This window comes from Aotus nancymaae, unplaced genomic scaffold, assembly GCF_030222135.1.
Source record: "Aotus nancymaae isolate 86718 unplaced genomic scaffold, 86718_ANA_hifiasm-v0.15.2.pri h1tg000032l_0, whole genome shotgun sequence".
In the NCBI taxonomy this organism is placed as follows: Eukaryota; Metazoa; Chordata; class Mammalia; order Primates; family Aotidae; genus Aotus; species Aotus nancymaae.
This window is the reverse complement of record NW_026988445.1, coordinates 27,315,030-27,332,364: the sequence shown is the minus strand read 5'-3', so window position 1 is coordinate 27,332,364 and position 17,335 is coordinate 27,315,030. Positions and strand designations below refer to the sequence as shown.

General features: G+C 38.1%; 1 protein-coding gene across 8 annotated transcripts in view; it reads left to right on the top strand.

Moving 5' to 3' along the window:
- Positions 1 to 5,641, top strand: part of CEP170 (centrosomal protein 170) — a 125,164-nt gene extending 119,523 nt beyond the window's left edge. For all 8 annotated transcript variants that reach the window (XM_064383666.1, XM_064383662.1, XM_064383661.1 and 5 more), the window contains 3 exons: positions 2,487 to 2,580; positions 3,642 to 3,693; positions 5,185 to 5,641. In XM_064383666.1, the coding sequence (XP_064239736.1) occupies positions 2,487 to 2,580; positions 3,642 to 3,693; positions 5,185 to 5,474 (436 nt within the window). In that variant the 3' untranslated portion in view covers positions 5,475 to 5,641. The remainder of the gene's footprint in view (positions 1 to 2,486; positions 2,581 to 3,641; positions 3,694 to 5,184) is intronic.
- Positions 5,642 to 17,335: the final 11,694 nt, after the last annotated feature.

Below are 17,335 nucleotides of genomic sequence, written 5' to 3'. Positions count from 1 at the left end.
GCATTCCATGTGAAAATTCACCCCTTTAGGTTGTGTAACATGGCCTTGCATTGGTAGACTGTCAATTTGCAACTCCGAGTTTGCATGTTTTAAGGGATAGTACTGGAGAATTGGTTATGGCTCATGGAATATGAACCTGAGACTTTTGTTTCTCTAAAACCAACGGCTTTATCAAAAAGTATTTTAACTTAATTCTTAAATTATTGAATGAAATAAACTTTGGAATTTTATCTGTTTTCATGCTGGAGTTTAGCCTATTTTGAATCTATAATGTATTCTGAATATCACTTTGAAAGCTATGTTTTTTATTTAAAACTTATAAGGACCTTTGAAGAAAAACAAGTTCTGATCATTATAACCTGGTCTAAACTAATTTTTTGGTTTGATTTTCTGCTTCTCTAGTATTTATATATTGAGTTTATTTCATAAAACCAAAATAGCAAGTTTGACTTGATCTATACCATATTATTTACAAATTGTTTTTTGTTTGTTTTGTCTTGAGACGGGCTGGAGTGCAGTGGCATGATCATAGCTCACTGCAGCCTCGACCTTCCTGGGCACAAGCGATCCTCCCACCTCAGCCTTCTTAATAGCTAGAACTACAGGTGCCTGCATCACACCTGGCTAATTTTTTTGTATTTTTTGTAGAGACGAGGTCTCGCCATGTTGCCCAGGCTGGTCTCGAACTCCTGGCATCAAGTGATCCAACTGCCTTGGCTTCCTGAAGTGCTAGGATTACAGACATGAGCCACTGTGCCTGGCCAATAAACTGTATTTTAAAATAAACCTTTTATTTCTTCAGTGGGGCATTTTTTTCAGGGGCTATGGGTGACCATTCTAAGCCATTTTCACCAAAGGTGAAATGTCTGTTCTTTAACAGTTTTAGATGCACAAACACTATACTCAGTAGCCATCCTCTGGAAAAATTTGCTGAATTTTTAGCAGTGTGGCTAACCAGAGACTTTCTCTATCGTACAAGTCCATTACAGTTCTAAGTTGGTCCATGAAGTAGTCATTATTTTCTTATTTTCCATCAGTCATAATAATTTAGAAAAGGTGACTGGCAAGGATGTTTATTTTTTTGAGTTTAGAAAATTCAATAGTAGGCTGTAAGAATATTCTTATACCACATTCTATGGGTCTCATTGTCGCCTAAGCATATTTTCCAGACTTGATGTGATGTTAATGAATTTCATCTTTTTAAATAAGGTAAGCATATTGATCTTTGAAGAAATAACAATACAAATATTAACTTAGTTTACTACTTAAACGCTGATCAGCGTCCAGTAGTAATAAATTTACGTGAGGTTATATAGTGTTGGTGTTTATATAAGACTACTAAACTGGATTTCCAGACTTACTAAAGAAATTTAAAAAGATACCAAAAAAGTAGCTAGTATTTACATCTTTCTAAAACTGCTGAATCATGTCTGATAGATTCTAAAGTGTTAGAGAGAGAAGTGTCACACGTTTGAAAGACACATCAAAATTTTGTGGCCCTTTATTTTATAAGTTATTTGACGTTCGTTTCTAATATAGGATAATTATCTTTATTGGGAATTGTTTTTATCAAAAGGATAACATCCTAATTTCCTAATTTCTAATTAGGTATTAGGTACAAATATACTAACACGAATTAACAATTGTTAAAGAAAAGCACAGTACTCCCAATTTTCAGACTTTAAAATAATATTCACACTTTGCTTGATCCATAGGGTGCTTATTCCTATATAAAGAAGTCTTAACAGACACAATTGTTTATACCTAATTCGGCCTATCTTCATCTCACTTATTCCTATACTGTATATATTCTGTCTGAACAAAAGTGCATTTGCTTTATAGGAACAGTTACAGGGTAGTTTCTCCTTATACTCAGGTGATACCTGTTGTTCCAAGACGCCCCACTGGATGCCTGCCACCACAGATAGTTCTAAACCCTAATATACTGCGTTTTTTCCTACACATACATGCCTATGATAAGAGATCAACAACAGTAACTAACAATAAAATAGAACATTTATAACAATATACTGTTAAAAAAAGTTATGTGAATGTGGTCTCTTTCTGTCTCTCTGTCTCTCTCTCCTGAAATACTGTATAGTTTTGGACCATGCTTGACTGCCACTAACTAAAACCATGGATAAGAGGGCATTACTCTATTGTTAATTATAAATATTAAAGTTTCGAGGTCATATCATCATTTACATTTGTTTTATGTTTTGTTTTCAGTAAAGAATAAGATAAACAGTAAACAGTTTATGCATGTATCAATAAGCATTCAGTCAGTTACTTTTTAATATGGATCTCATACACCTGAATTAATTGGTATTGTTGGCTTAGTATTTTAATTCTTGGTTTATGCAATGGTTGTTTTTTTTTTTTAATTTGTGTACCTTTGAAAAGATACATTGTTTTGGTATTATTAACAAAGTAATAGGTTTTAAAAAAATATGAAAAGTTATATGCTTATGTTTTTTGATTTATAGAATATTATTTAAAGACAAAGATCGGAATTGGGATGACATAGAAAGCAAATTAAGAGCCGAAAGTGAAGTTCCTATTGTGAAAACCTCAAGCATGGTACGGTAATTTTTCTTGAAGTTAAAACATTTTAATAGAGTTTTATTTTAAGGGAAAGACCTTTATTTTTGGGTTGTTCATTGATTTACTTTGTCAAAAGAAGATATAAATGCAAAATTTGGGGAAATTTTATTTCTTCAACTGACTCACAGGTTTAAAATGTTGATTGTTTCAAAGTTGCAGAGGGTTTGAAGGAGGAGTCTTTTGTGTTTCTTACTAGTATATATTGTTGTTGTAATAATTATACATTAGAAACATGAAATTTTAAAAGAAAACCAAATTTAACATGAAAATACTAAGTTGACATAAGTTGTTTCTGTTTACTTACTTGATATAATGCTTGTCTTCTTTTTAAAAGAATTTGTACAGATTTTCATTGCTCAGAATATAATCCTAATATTGAGGTTGCAGTTCATATGTTTTTACAAAGATAATGTGTGGCACTTTTACATAGTCATTGCAAGGTTAATTAGTAAGAATTTTTAGAAATCTTTGTGGCCGGGCACGGTGGCTCACACCTGTAATCCCAGCACTTTAGGAGGCCAGTGAGGGTGGATCATTTGAGGTCAAAGATTCAAGAACAGCCTGATCAATATGGCAAAACCCCATCTCTACCGAAAATATAAAAATCAGGTGGGCATGGTGGTTTGTGCCTGTAATACCAGCTACTTGGGAGGCAGAGGCAACAAAATCGCTTGAACCTGGGAGGATGAGGTTACAGTGAGCCAAGATCACGCCACTGCACTCCAGTCTGGGCAACAGAATGAGACTCCATCTCAAAAAAGAAAAAATTTTTTTGCTTAAATAGTATAAATGACTTTAAACTTTACATCTGCTGCAATCATCTCATTGAAAAAGTTATTCTATTTCATTTAATTTAAATATTTTAATTTGAATCTTGTTTACTAGATATCATAATTATTTCATATCATGTTACTATTAATGTAGTACCATGTAGATAATGTTAAGTGTTCCACATAAAATGAGAGTGAAATTCATTGCTTGTAAACTGGTAACATGTAGCTAAAGTAAGCTAATTTTTGTTACTGCTTTCCCTACAGGAGATTTCTTCTATCTTACAGGAGCTGAAAAGAGTTGAAAAGCAGCTACAAGGTAAATTTACTACTGAACTAAGTATAAAGAGCTAATAATTTACAATAAGTGCCTTCTAAGTGGTGTTTCTTAAAATATTATTATTACGATATTATTTTATTAAATGCAATGACATACGTAAAATAGAGTTCTACAGATTCATGTTACTCATCCAAAGGAATTTTTTTAACCCAATATAAAAAATTAAAAATATAATAAAGATAAATGTTGAGCATATTTTAGTTCACAGGTTTGACAATAGGCTAGATGTTATAACTAATTGAAATTTTGTATGTATTTGGTATAAATAATAAGTAAAAAATAAATAATAAAGTTGTACAGCTAAAACTGCTTGATAATTAGCATTATTTATGTGATTTGACAATTCTTAAATTACGTTAGTAGTATAACCTACAACAGTATTCTGATACAAGTAATAGTTGCTTGGGTTGACAAGCAATGAGTACATATTACACGTAAGGACCAGAAGAGAAAGGAGAGAAGAAAATGAGAGACTGTGATAGGGACATTGTTCGGTTTGTGTCAGAGCTGGATTGTGCATTAATGCCTATGTATGTCTTGACCTAGAAGTCCCCAGTGGTACAACAAGCAGGTTCTTAGCCAACTGCTAATTCTACTGAGTCTTTATTTATTGAATAATCATAGGTACATATGTGGATCCTATGGAAATGATTTTTAACCTTTATTCAGCCCCAACACATCTAAGGGTTATGATATACCCCATGAGTAAAAGTAGCTTGCTAACACAGTGATTGTTAGCTGGTAGACTGGGGTATACTTTTAAAAGGGTCTTCGAAATGATTCTTTTATCTGTGTTACTTCCTTCTCCCAGCTCTCTACTCTGCCCAATGGCAAATTGAAAATCACAGCCTGAGAACTTTCCATGTCAACCCAAAGATCCTTTGGATTGAAAGCTGATCTTTAGCTGACCCTCCCATGCAGGTAGCAAAGTCTGTTTGGCTTTGCAGGCTGCTCTCAGTGGTATAGACAGCTGACACCCTGGCACTCTGGCCAGGCTAAGTGACAGTATTCTATGGTAGCATTCAGAGTATGCGGATGTTCTTCTGGCCTCTCCAGACTTGAGGTTACTCTGAACCCTGTCTTAGCAACTAACCCCCTAGTTATCTGATAAATAGGGCTTAGATGTTTATTAAAAATCATAATCATTATTCTCTGCATCCTCTCACAATAATGAAAACAAATTTCAAAAAGATTTTTCTTGAATTCTACATCTTCTAATGCCAGACTTAAAAATCTCTGAAACGCCCATAAGTGACACATCAAAGGACCCAGAGAAAGTATTCAGGGCTTGGTAATTTGCAATACAGAGCTATGGAATTACTCAGAATGGAGTTTTAAATATAGTATTGGAAGATTAGCCACATTTAAGATCATATACACACTGACAGTTTAAATATTACCCAAATCATAAACAATGTTCATATCTGAATGTAACTGCATCTGGAATTATATCCTTTTCCCCTATTTTAGCAATCAATGCTATGATTGATCCTGATGGAACTTTGGAGGCTCTGAACAACATGGGATTTCCCAGTGCTATCTTGCCATCTCCACCAAAACAGAAGTCCAGCCCTGTGAATAACCACAGCAGCCCTGGTCAGACACCAACACTTTGCCAACCAGAAGCTAGGGCTCTTCATCCTGCTGCTATTTCAGTCTCAGCTGAATTTGAGAATGCTGAATCTGAGGCTGATTTCAGTATACATTTCAATAGGTTCAACCCTGATGGGGAAGAGGAAGATGTTATAGTACATGAATGACTTTCTCTTGATTATTGAAAAATCATTACCTGTGGAATTACTAGGAATATTGGAAGCAGCATAGTGTTGACGTACATAAAACAAGACAGCTTGGTCAACTACAATCTTGTAATCCCTGTCTTCTTAATTTTATTTATTTATTTTTTACATATAATGTAGTATGTCAATCCTTTGAAACCATTTAGATAACCACTTGATGCACAAATAGGGAAAAAGCAGATTGTGGCGGTGTCATCTTTTATGGTTTTATGACTTTCAAATTGAATTTTATTATTACACACTTTCCCTTCATAGATCTTTTTTTAAAGCCATGCTATGACCTACAAGCAAACTAAATAGCCAACATTTCTGAACCCCTATGTCTCCTGTGCCAAGCTGCTCCCTGAAATGGACTTCTTCATCTGTACAGATTTGTTAAACCATTCTATTTGCTTCTTAATAATAGGATTTATATTAGTACTCATTACCACTGGACACAATGACATAACTACTATCCACAGAAAAGCAGACCTTTCACAACAGTCATTCTGTGTCCTAAAATTTTCCAACATAGATGTGATTTATATAACTTTGTTGATACGTAAATTGTCTTGGGGTTTACGGAAATTAACTATTATGTTTGCACTAAGATTTGCTGGGAGTGGTAGATGGACATATCTATATATCAATAAGGACTAACCGTCTTTTTTGTACATAGGAGATTGATAATACTGTATTTGTTTTAACCCCACAGTGTTTTACTCCACTTTCAAATACATCAATTTGGCACTTTTTTTCATTTTTTTTAATGAAAATAAGATTTTGTCTCTCATTTTAGGTTAAATGATAACTAGAAAGATTAAACTAGACAGATAGTTTAGGTGGAGTATATTTTTTAAACTAAGAACATGTATATTGGTCCTGTGTTACCAAGTTTATATGTGGCAGTTGAAAAAAAAAATTCCCTTGAAATGATCATGAGGTTAAAATTTTCTTCATTAGGGGAATTGGAGAACCAGTAGTCATAGATTAGTTGGTAGTTTCACTCCCAAGCAATGAATTGCTTCTGTGTGTTTCCCTGTAGGACTCAGTAGTAAATCCTGTCTATCTTACACGTTTATAAGGACCCTGCAAGACAGCGACAGAGGCCCTTGGCCTGTGCCACTAAACAAGAGGCCTGTGAAAAATTTCTTCTTTCAACTTGTTTTTTCTCTTTCCAGTAAGTTCACATTTGAATAACTTTAAAACGTAATTACTTTTGTGTTTCCAGAACACTATAATTGGGGTGTATCTTAATTCAGTTAAATATTATTGAAAGTAGACCTGGATTTTCCCCCTTGACCCCATCAGTCTATAAAGGTTAAACTGCAACTTTTATGACATGGTCTTTAATATTTCCGTAATAATCCTGTGCTATATTTGCTTTAAGAAACAATGTAACTCTATAAACTTCAAGACTTTACAGGATTTTTTAAGTCCTGTATTGTTGGATCAATTAATAAAGATGCAAAAAAACCTTTTTATAGAAATGTAAAAACAAAAGCATAATGGATCTCATATTTTTCTTTAAATTCAAAAAAAAGGTAAATGAACTATTCTCCTTATAAAGCTAAATTCCCCATTCTGTCTAATAAAGGAAGACTGAAAAAAGGTTTTAAAGAACATAAATGGAAAGATACAAATGCTTTGAAGGAATAAACAAAATGTTAAAACAGGGTCAATCCATTTGAAAAAAAAGCTGGACAAAATAATCAGCATTGCTCCCTCTTTTTCAAATACTTGGGTACTGATTATATCCACATGGAAGTAGAAGGTAAGGAGTTTAGGAAGATATTAGAATCTACTCTGCTTACATTCTTGTTTAAGTGTTTACACAGTTTGGTTCAATTATAAACATTTGGCCTTTTACTATGTTATTTTTATTTTGTATGAATACATTATTCTCCTTATTTATTTTTGTTACATTTATTACTTATGTTATTTTGTTATGCATTTACAACTCCATTTTTAAATAAAGTGTTTCTGGAACTTTATACAATGATTGTATATATTTTTTCTTTTACCATCTTGCTTGCTAATACTTCATCAACTTATCAAATGAATATTTATAAACCATTTCCCTAACCTTATAATGTAGCAAAAGAAAGAATCCTCCACTTATATTAATATGTGATAACTGAAATCTCTTATTTTGACTATTTAAAGAAAAAATTCTTAGCAAATTATGATCAATATAATTCACTTAGCTTAATGCCCTGATGTAATGTGCATATACAAAGTCTTTATTTTTAACCAGTTTTAGCTCATCAGAAAGCTTTATGACAGTGATATATTTGGGGAATAAAATAGAAATTTAAAATACCTTGGTCATCTTAAATTTGATAACTATCAATTTGTACTGATTTTTTTATCCCTATCACTCAAGAATCTTGAATGTCTCCTTATTGATATTCAAAATCATAAGTTTCACAGCATAACCTTTTGAGACTTTGTGTGATCTAGCCCTATTCTTATGTGCGTATCTCTGTGTCCAGTACAATATCTACCACCATTTACAAGTTTCTTGACCATCATGAGCTTTTCATCATTCTGTTCCCTGCATCTTCCTCCCCCCGGCCTTCCTTCTTGCTTTCCCATAGCCCTTTGATTCTTCACGGTCCCACCAACCTCTTCATAAAGCTTCCTTCACTTGACTGCACCACATAGGGCTGTGCCACGTACATGCATTTTCTCTTCCCTTCCCCCATGACATACACATGTTTCTTCCCTGGTAACTAAAGTAATCTTCATTTCCTGGGTAGACCCTTTGCTTTGAAACATCTGTGCTGTTTTGCCTCTTTGAAACATCTGTGCTGTTTTGCCTTGGGTTTACTTCCCATGTCTCTGCCTGACAGGAAACCAAACCTGGAAATGTGAGATCCAGACCCACTCCCTGCTAGCTATCAGTGTGTCCTCCATCTTATCTGCAAAATTAGGATACTATTATATTTATCCAAGTCTCTTTTAGTCTAAGTGGCCTATGACTATGTGAGGTGTTCTCCTTCAAAAAGCTTTCTCTGAGTCTTTGTCATTTCAAATCTTTCTTTCATTGTGTTTGCATAGCCCCTTTGTGTTTGCATAACACAGAAAATTCTTAGAAACTAAAAAGTATATTTAAGTGAATCAGCATTAATTGAGATGTATGTACTTACCTTCAAGAAACTAAGTCTATTGGGAGATAGCTATGTAAACAGTTCAGCTAAGGTGAGGTAGAATGGGATTTCTACACATAGCAGACAAATGCAGGCTTTTTGTGTGTGTGTCTTATAAGTTTAGGTAAGGGGGACAGGTGGGGGCCAACAGCCACAGACATCTGGCTGCCAGCAAGTGTTGGGGAAAGGTTTATGAAACTTAAAGTAATGGTCTCTCATGTGACAATAGCCAAGCCTGCTTCTTCCTATAAATCTTTAACAAAACATAGCTGTTTACATGGTTTAATCATAGTTAATTTCAAAATCTACATGGTTGCTGTTTTTGTGTTTTACCCCAGTGCTTTAAAAGTATCCTAGCCTACATGCAGAAATGTGTCAAGGCCTCTTAAACAGAAATGGAATTCGTGATGTTAGTTCTTTGGCTGTTTCCCTGTTATACGTGTTGCTACTTTTCCTGAATCTTGACCATAAGGAAAAGTTCCACGCAAGCCACATTCTGTCTCTAATAACACCTCACCACCTGGAACTGATTCTTGTTGAGTATTTAGTTCTCTTAACTCTTGTACATCCTGCAATGTGCAACAAACATTTGTAGATTTTGTTAATTAAAATATTTTAGAGTTATTATTACCACTGTAATTTACTACTGCTACTATGAGGTCTAAACTTGAACAGAAAGATGGAAAATTTTTTTAATTTTGAGGCATAGTAGATTAGATCTAGAAATGCTCAACACTAGATCGGCAACGTCATATTAGAGGTAACTGAATCAACTATAGCAAGGAGTAAGGGGCTGCTTTTTCTAGGCAGTATAATAAATGCTTTCCATGCATTGTCCCCTTTAATGCTCACAACTCATTAATAAGCTGTTATTCCTATATTTGAGAGGAAGGAACTGAGGCAGCAGCCCAGTAGGGATTTGATCAAAATGTATTTGGCTTTGAAATCCAAACTGTTAACAACCATTCTGCATGGGCTGTCACCCAGCAAACAACTGGTAGAGCCTGGACAAACCAAGTGACTTGTATTCACCCTTTACAGCTTTGTCTCGTGACCACAGACCCGAAGAGGTCACAAGGTCTTTCTTCCGCTTTTGAGTAGAACCTCTAGAGCTGGGGATCCTGACATTTCCCCTAATAAACTTCTCTACTGATGGCAAGGAATGCCCAAATGCTAGGAATGTCTTTGTTACGTGAAACAGATTCTTTGCAAGAAGATAACTATCTCCGCCGGGCGCAGTGGCTCATGCCTGTAATCCCAGCACTTTGGGAGGCCGAGGCGGGTGGATCACGAGGTCAAGAGATCGAGACCATCCTGGTCAACATGGTGAAACCCCGTCTCTACTAAAAATACAAAAAAATTAGCTGGGCATGGTGGCGCGTGCCTGTAATCCCAGCTACTCAGGAGGCTGAGGCAAGAGATTGCCTGAACCCAGGAGGCGGAGGCTGCGGTGAGCCGAGATCACGCCATTGCACTCCAGCCTGGGTAACAAGAGCGAAACTCCGTCTCAAAAAAAAAAAAAAAAAAAGAAGAAGAAGATAACTATCTCCTTGAAAGCTGGATGCTGAGTGCTTCGGGAAGAATACTGTGAAGAACCTCGTGGTTTTATGAGCTGACTGTACTCTCCACTTGTTTCAAAGAGGTGAAAACCCAGGGCTGCCAACAGAAATTCTGGTGAGTCCGCATCAAAGCTATGTGACCAGTGAGCTGCTTCCCAAGCTATTTGTTACAACACTTCTAGAAAAGACAAAACACCTATAGTGACTGAGAAAGATCAGTGCTAGTGGGGGTCGGAGGTGAGAGGGAACTGCCTACAAAAAAATCACAAGAGAGTATTTTGGGCATGGCGGCAGTTATTCACAGGGTAAGTGTCATGAAACTCACCAGGTGCATTTAAAATGATATTTTTTATCATATGTAAACTATTTCTCAGTAAAGTTGATCCATGTTAAAATGGCATGGATAGTTTTCTGTAACTTTGATACATATAATGACTTCCTCAAACTGCTTCTTGGGGAGCCCTTCACCTCTTTCTCCTGCATTGCTGCACTGATTCTTAACTCTAAAGCATCCTATTACTAGGAAGTGTCACTGTGACCTCTCTAAAGCTACCGCTTTCCTCTCCAGGGTCAAGCTAGGAACCAAGCAGCCTTCAAAGGGAAGAAGTTGACTTTCATAGGACAAAAGCAAGCAATCAATGGTCATTGTGAAGGGACATCGTTGAACTGTATTCCTTTTTGTTTAGCTCCGGCGGGTGTGCTAACAGACTGTGCTCAACTCAGGTTCTGTAGTCTGTTACCACTTGGAGAGATCCCTGGTTCCCAGTGACGCTTCCTCATCCACACCACCAACAAAGATGAGCGCTAGGCTGGCTGTGGGACATACATGTGGTCATTTATTCAAGTATCTCTAAGATCAAGCTTATTATATAATCATCATTTATATATTCATAGGAATGAATTCAGTCCTCGTCCTTAAGGAGGATGAAGTTCAAAGCCTACCATGGGAGGCAAACACATAATTTTAATACAATTCGTGAAAAAGCTTTCAGCCCAGATTGCTCCCTTCTACCTAGCATTAGGCTTAAAGACTGACCAAACTAGTATTGAATAAATGTTTACAAGATGGATGGATGGATGGGTGGATGGATGGATGGATGGGCGGATGGATGGATGGATGGATGGATGGATGGATTAAAAGGAGCAAGCAGAATTCTGATCTCAGTTGTGTCTGAACTAAGATTATTACTTGGAGCTGGGCACAGTGGCTCACACCTATAATCCCAGCACTTTGGGAGGCTGAGGCAGGTGGATCACTTGAGGTTAGGAGTTCAAGACCAGCCTAGCTAACATGGTGAAACCATCTCTACTAAAAATACAAAAATTAGGCAGGCATGGTGGTGGACTCCTGTAATCCCAGCTACTTGGGAGGCTGAGGCAGGAGAATCACTTGAACCAGGGAGGCAGAGGTAATGGTGAGCCAAAATTGTGCCACTGCACTACAGCCTGGGCTGGGAAATAGAGTGAGACATTGTCTCAACAACAACAACAACAAAAAGATTGTATACTTAGTTTGAAGGAAGAGGATTCGGGGAGTCCCCGCTATTAGAGATTCTGTCTACAAATCATATGGCCCCTTCCTTTGGCTTCTCTCTAGAAATATAAAGTTCCTGCAGAATCAGTAATTTCTTAGTAATTCAGTAGTCTGGTCAGATGTTCCCTCATTGGAAGGAGTGGCACCAGCCCTGAAGGACACCAAGTGGTAGCAGGTAAAGGGGCAGACAATGGGTAGGCGGGAAGGCGGGGAGGCAAACTTAACTCAGTTACAGCTTGCTGGGAATAGCTGAGAGGGTACGAGGAGGTGAAGCTGCCTACTTTCTTTTGACATTTCTAAGCAAATGCCCCCAGATCAGACAACAGGCCACCATATCAAACTATAACATTTGGTTGATGTTCTCTAGAGACTCCTCTGTTTTATATTGTTTTTCCAGACAGGCAATTCCTAGAAGAGTCCATTGTGCCTGCCACTGTGGAAAACTGGCCAATGGCCTGAGTGGGATTTACTTTTAGCAAGGTTGTGCTAACCTGTATGAAAGCAAATATAAATTTCAAACAGAGCCAGAAGTCCGAAGGACTGGACCTCATGGCTTGGATGCAGAAAGTGATATTTGTTTCAGGAATCTGCTCTCCTGGAGAGAAACTGAAAGCTCTAACCTATTAGAGCTCAGAGTTCTCCATATTTTGCTTCTCATGAAAGCACACTAAATGCACAGTCAGTATTTTAAAATGAGCCACATAGTGGAATATTGCTCAAATATAAAAAGAAATGCACTGATACATGCTCCAACATGTATGAAATTTGAAAACACTATGTCCAGTGAAAGAAGTCACCCACAAAAGACCACATATTGTACAATTCCATTTATATGAAACGTTCATGAGAGAAAATCTACAGAAACAGGATATAGACTAGAGGTTGACTACGGCTGGGGGTGGGGGTAGAAGTGGGAGGTTAAGGGAGTTACGGTTAAAAGGCACAGAGTTTCCTTTTGGTATCATGAAAATGTGATGGTTGCATAGCTGTGTAAATACATTAAACACTGAATTGTACAATTACAACAGGTGAATTTTATGTATATATAAAACAAGTATGTGAATTCTCTCTCAATGAAACTGTTAACAAAGAAAATAATGAACGATGCATCTTGATATGGTTTATCTCTGTCCTCACCAAATCTCACTTTGAACTGTAATCCCCGTAATCCCCATGTGTCAAGGGCAACATCAGATGGAGGTAATCCAATCATGGGGGCAGTTCCCCCGTGCTGTTTTTGTGATAATAAATGAGTCTCGTGAGATCTAATGGTTTTATAAGTGTCTGGCAATTCCCCTGCTTGCACTCCTTCTCTCTCTCCTGCCATCCTGTGAAGAGGTGCCTTCTGCCATGATTGTAAGTTTCCTGAGGTCTCCCCAGCCATACAGAACTGTGAGTCAATTAAGCCTCTTTTCTTAAAAATTACTTAATCTCAGGTATTTCTTCATAACACTGTGAGAATGGATACGTGTCAAGTAAAGATGCGACTGAATACTGTGCCATGAAAGTAGCCAGTTTTGCATTTATTTCCATTCCTCCTTGCCTGCATTTCTGCCCTCTAGATTTTCCATTGTATTGGTTCCCTCCTTAATTGATGAGTTAAATAAAATCTTGGCTGTGTGGTTTTTAAAAAATAAAAAGAAAGCAAATGGAATATTTCTCATGAAGACTTTTAGTTTATCAAAATGAATCATACTGGAAGAACTGGAAAGAATCTTAATATTACCACTCTAAAATGAGCAGCTACTATGTGCTGACACTGTATTGGGTCCTTCACTATTTCATTTACTCTTCACAGCAACCTAGACTCTTAAATAACAATTCGTAGTCCTATGTTACAGAAAAAGTGGAGGCTAGAGCCAAATAAGAGACTCTAGATTACAAAGTAAGTGAGAGAGTCAAGATCTAAACCCTGGTCCAACTGAATTCTTCAATCCTCTTTATTTTCAGTTATAAAAAGACAACATAATTTTAGTAAAAAAGCCAATTAGTGGAGTTAAGAATCTTGCAACTAAACTTAATGTGTTATTAGCTTTGTGCAAGTGCTTTCAGCTGTAGCCTTATTATTGTGAGATGGAGTCTTGCTCCGTGGCCCAGGCTGGAGTGCAATGGTATAATCTCGGCTCATTGCAACCTCTGCCTCCTGGGTTCAGGCAATTCTCCTGCCTCAGCCTCCTGAGTGGCTGGGACTACAGGCGCATGCCACCATGCCTGGCAAATTTTTGTATTTTTAGTAGAGATGGGTTTTCACCGTGTTAGCCAGGGTGGTCTCTATCTCCTGATCTCTGATCTGCCCGCCTTAGCCTCCCAAAGTGCTGGGATTACAGGTGTGAGCCACCACACCCAACCTGTAGCCTCATTATTTGTAAAATGGGGTGGGGGCAATGTTGAGTTGTTGATCTCTAAGGTATCTTTGTGCTATATTAGTGGCTATTCTGTGGACTTCAGCTATTGCTCTCTTCCCCCAGATTTCTGGAAGAAATGTTTTGTTAGCGCTACAGTAATTCTGCCTCTCTTCCTGTCTCACTTAACAGGTGACTCACCAGGTGTTCATTCTTTTGTTCAGAGTTATTCTTCTTTAAGATGCTTCTCCCAGAAATATTCAGTCCTCTTGCTTCACCATAATGTTTTGGTCATTTCACTTTTGCCCACATAAAGGCTGCCAGTGTTTTGGGATGGATTAGTATGTCCTAGTGATTATGGCATCATTTCCAGGAAAAGGGCCAGGCACTTACTGAACCCCGTCTTTATGGCAGGTGCTGTGCTGTGTTGCCAGTGCAGTATTTTGAAAATTTGTCTTCCCCATGTTTCTTCCTTTGGCCAACCCAATTGCTCATGCACTGCTAGGAGAAATGTGGCAGGGCAGAAAGGAAAACTCAGCTGCAATTCTCTCTGGTTTTGAGATTTTTCCAGACCAAAGCACAAAGTAGAATGTATATGATTTTTAGAAAAATGAAAAGGAAGCAGATTCTCAGGCTTTGATAATGTCTTAGCTCGATGTAAAGAAAGGATTTCTTCCACACTAAAAAATGAGGATCCTAGGTCCCCAGAGAGATCACCACAGAGCCACTGGGGAGAAAACATCCTTGAGGAAAAGCTGCAGCACAGTGTGTCTGGGCAACCAGGGCTGCCCTGGGAAAGATTCCCCTTGACTATCTGATGTCCAGATGGAAGCAGCAGGGACCCCTAGGACTCATGGGTCAGGCTCCCAGGACAACAGGCTCTCCAAGGTAGCTTCTGTGCAGAGCTTGACACAGTGTGGGATTTTGTAGGGTACCTTGAGGGAGCAGTGGGATACCTCAAAATGTTTAAGCATCCAGCCTGCTGTGAAGGGGAGCTTGAAATAAAAATTAAGCTGGTTTAGAGAAAATGTGATATTTCTTGCATATCCAAGTTTATCAATTGTGGATTGATAAATCTTTCTCTCTATATATATCCATTGTAACAAGAGCTAGCTCTATATCTCTCTATATATTTTGTATTATATATATATATATATGGCTGTACCTCTCTGTGTATATATATACATAGCTCTAAATATATATGTGTGTATATAGATATACAGATATATGTGGAGAGAAAGAAAGACTATATATAGGTATCTAACCTTAATCTTTAACAAAATACTGAGGTAGTTCTTTTTCTTTTTTTTTTTCTTTTTCTTCAGAGACTGGATCTGGCTCTGCCATCCAGGCTGGAGTACAGTGGAGCGAACATAGCTCACTGTAGCCTCCACCTTCCTGGGCTCAAATGATCCTCCCACCTCAGCCTCCCAAGTAGCTGGGACTACAGGCATGAGACACCATGACCATCTGATTTTATTTTTGTAGAGATGGGGTCTCACTGTGTTGCCCAGGCTGGTCTCAAACTCCTGAGCTCAAGCAATCCTCATGCCTTGGCCTCCCAAACTGCTGGGATTACAGGTGTGTACCCCCGTACCTGACCTGTGAAGTAGTTCTTATTGCCATTTTTGGGGTGAGGAAACTGAAGCCCAGGCAGATTTGGTTATTCACTTCTGGCCCTACAGCTAGAAGAAGCAGAGCCAGGGTTTGAGCCAAGGTCACTTACTCTGGGACAATCTGGCAAATTAAGGCCAGGCAACATGGCTCACACCCATAATCCCAACACTCTGGGAGGTCTAGGCATGTGGATCACTTTAGTCTAGGAGTTTGAGACCAGCCTAGGGGGCACAGCAAAACCCCATCGCTACAAAAAATACAAAAGTTTGGGTGGGGCGCAGTGGCTCACACCTGTAATCCCAGCACTTTGGGAGGCCGAGGCAGGCGGATCATGAGGTCAAGAGATCGAGACCATGCTGGCCATGGTGAAACCCCGTCTCTACTAAAATACAAAAAATTAGCCGGGTGTGGTTGCATGCACCTGTAGTCCCAGCTACTCAGGAGGCTGAGGCAGGGGAATCGCTTGAACCCAGGAGACGGAGGCTGCAGTGAGCCAAGATCGTGTCACTGCACTCCAGCCTGGCGACAGAGCAAGACTCTGTCTCAGAACAAAAAAAATACAAAAAGTTAGCTGGGTGTGGTGTTGCACACCTGTAGCCCAGCTACTTAGGAGGCTGAGAATCAACTGAGCCTGGAAGGTCCAGGCTGCAGGGAGCCATGATCACATCATTACATTCCAGCCGAGGCAACAAAGTGAGACCCTGACTTAAAAAAAAAATTTAATCGTGCCCCACTTTTACTCCCGAAATGTTTCCATTTGGTTAACAAATTTTAAGTTCATCCACAGTTGATGACCACTGCACTGTCCATCACTTCCTGCTGCCTCATTTTCAAAAGCCAAGAGAGTAGTGAGTAACCTGGGTGCTTGAAGCACGTGCCCTGTGTGGTGCAAGCTGTCTGCAAGGTCATGGGAGGTGCGGCTCCAGGAGTCAGACACCCAGCAGCTTGGAGCATTGGGCTTCCTTCCTTTCCTTGCCTGGGGTGTTCACAGAAAGCTTGCAGACACATCCAGAGAGAGTGCTGGGGAGAGGGGAAGTTATTTGGGTTGGGATCCCCAGGGGTTTTGTGGTTCAAAGCAGGTGGAGCACATTTTGAGGGCCTGAAGATGTATATTATTTAGGAAGCCATTTAAAAGACAAAGAATACAAAAGTATGGATACAAAATTTGGCACTAAAGTGAATATTTATTTAGAAAGCGACAAAAAATCACAACAAATCACAAGTTTCAAAAAGCTGTGGGGAGAAAAGCCACAACATCACCAAATCCAGGAAAAATAAACCTCTCCAACAATTTTTCCTGCATTAAAAAAATTTTATTTTTAATTGACAAAATTGTTCATATTATTTACAACATGTTGTTTTGAATAGGTATACATTGTAGAATAGTTATTAAATTGAACTAATTAACATAGGCCTTACCTGACTTACTTTTCATGATTTTGTAGTTCAAACATTTTACTCTCTTAACAATTTTTAAGAATATAATATATTGGGTTTTTTTTTAGTTTGTTTTTAAGACAGTCTTACTCTGTCACCCAGGCTGAAGTGCAATGGCCCGATCTCAGCTCACTGCAACTTCCGCCTCCTGGGTTCAAGTGATTCTTCTGCCTCAGCCTCCCAAGTAGCTGGGATTACAGAC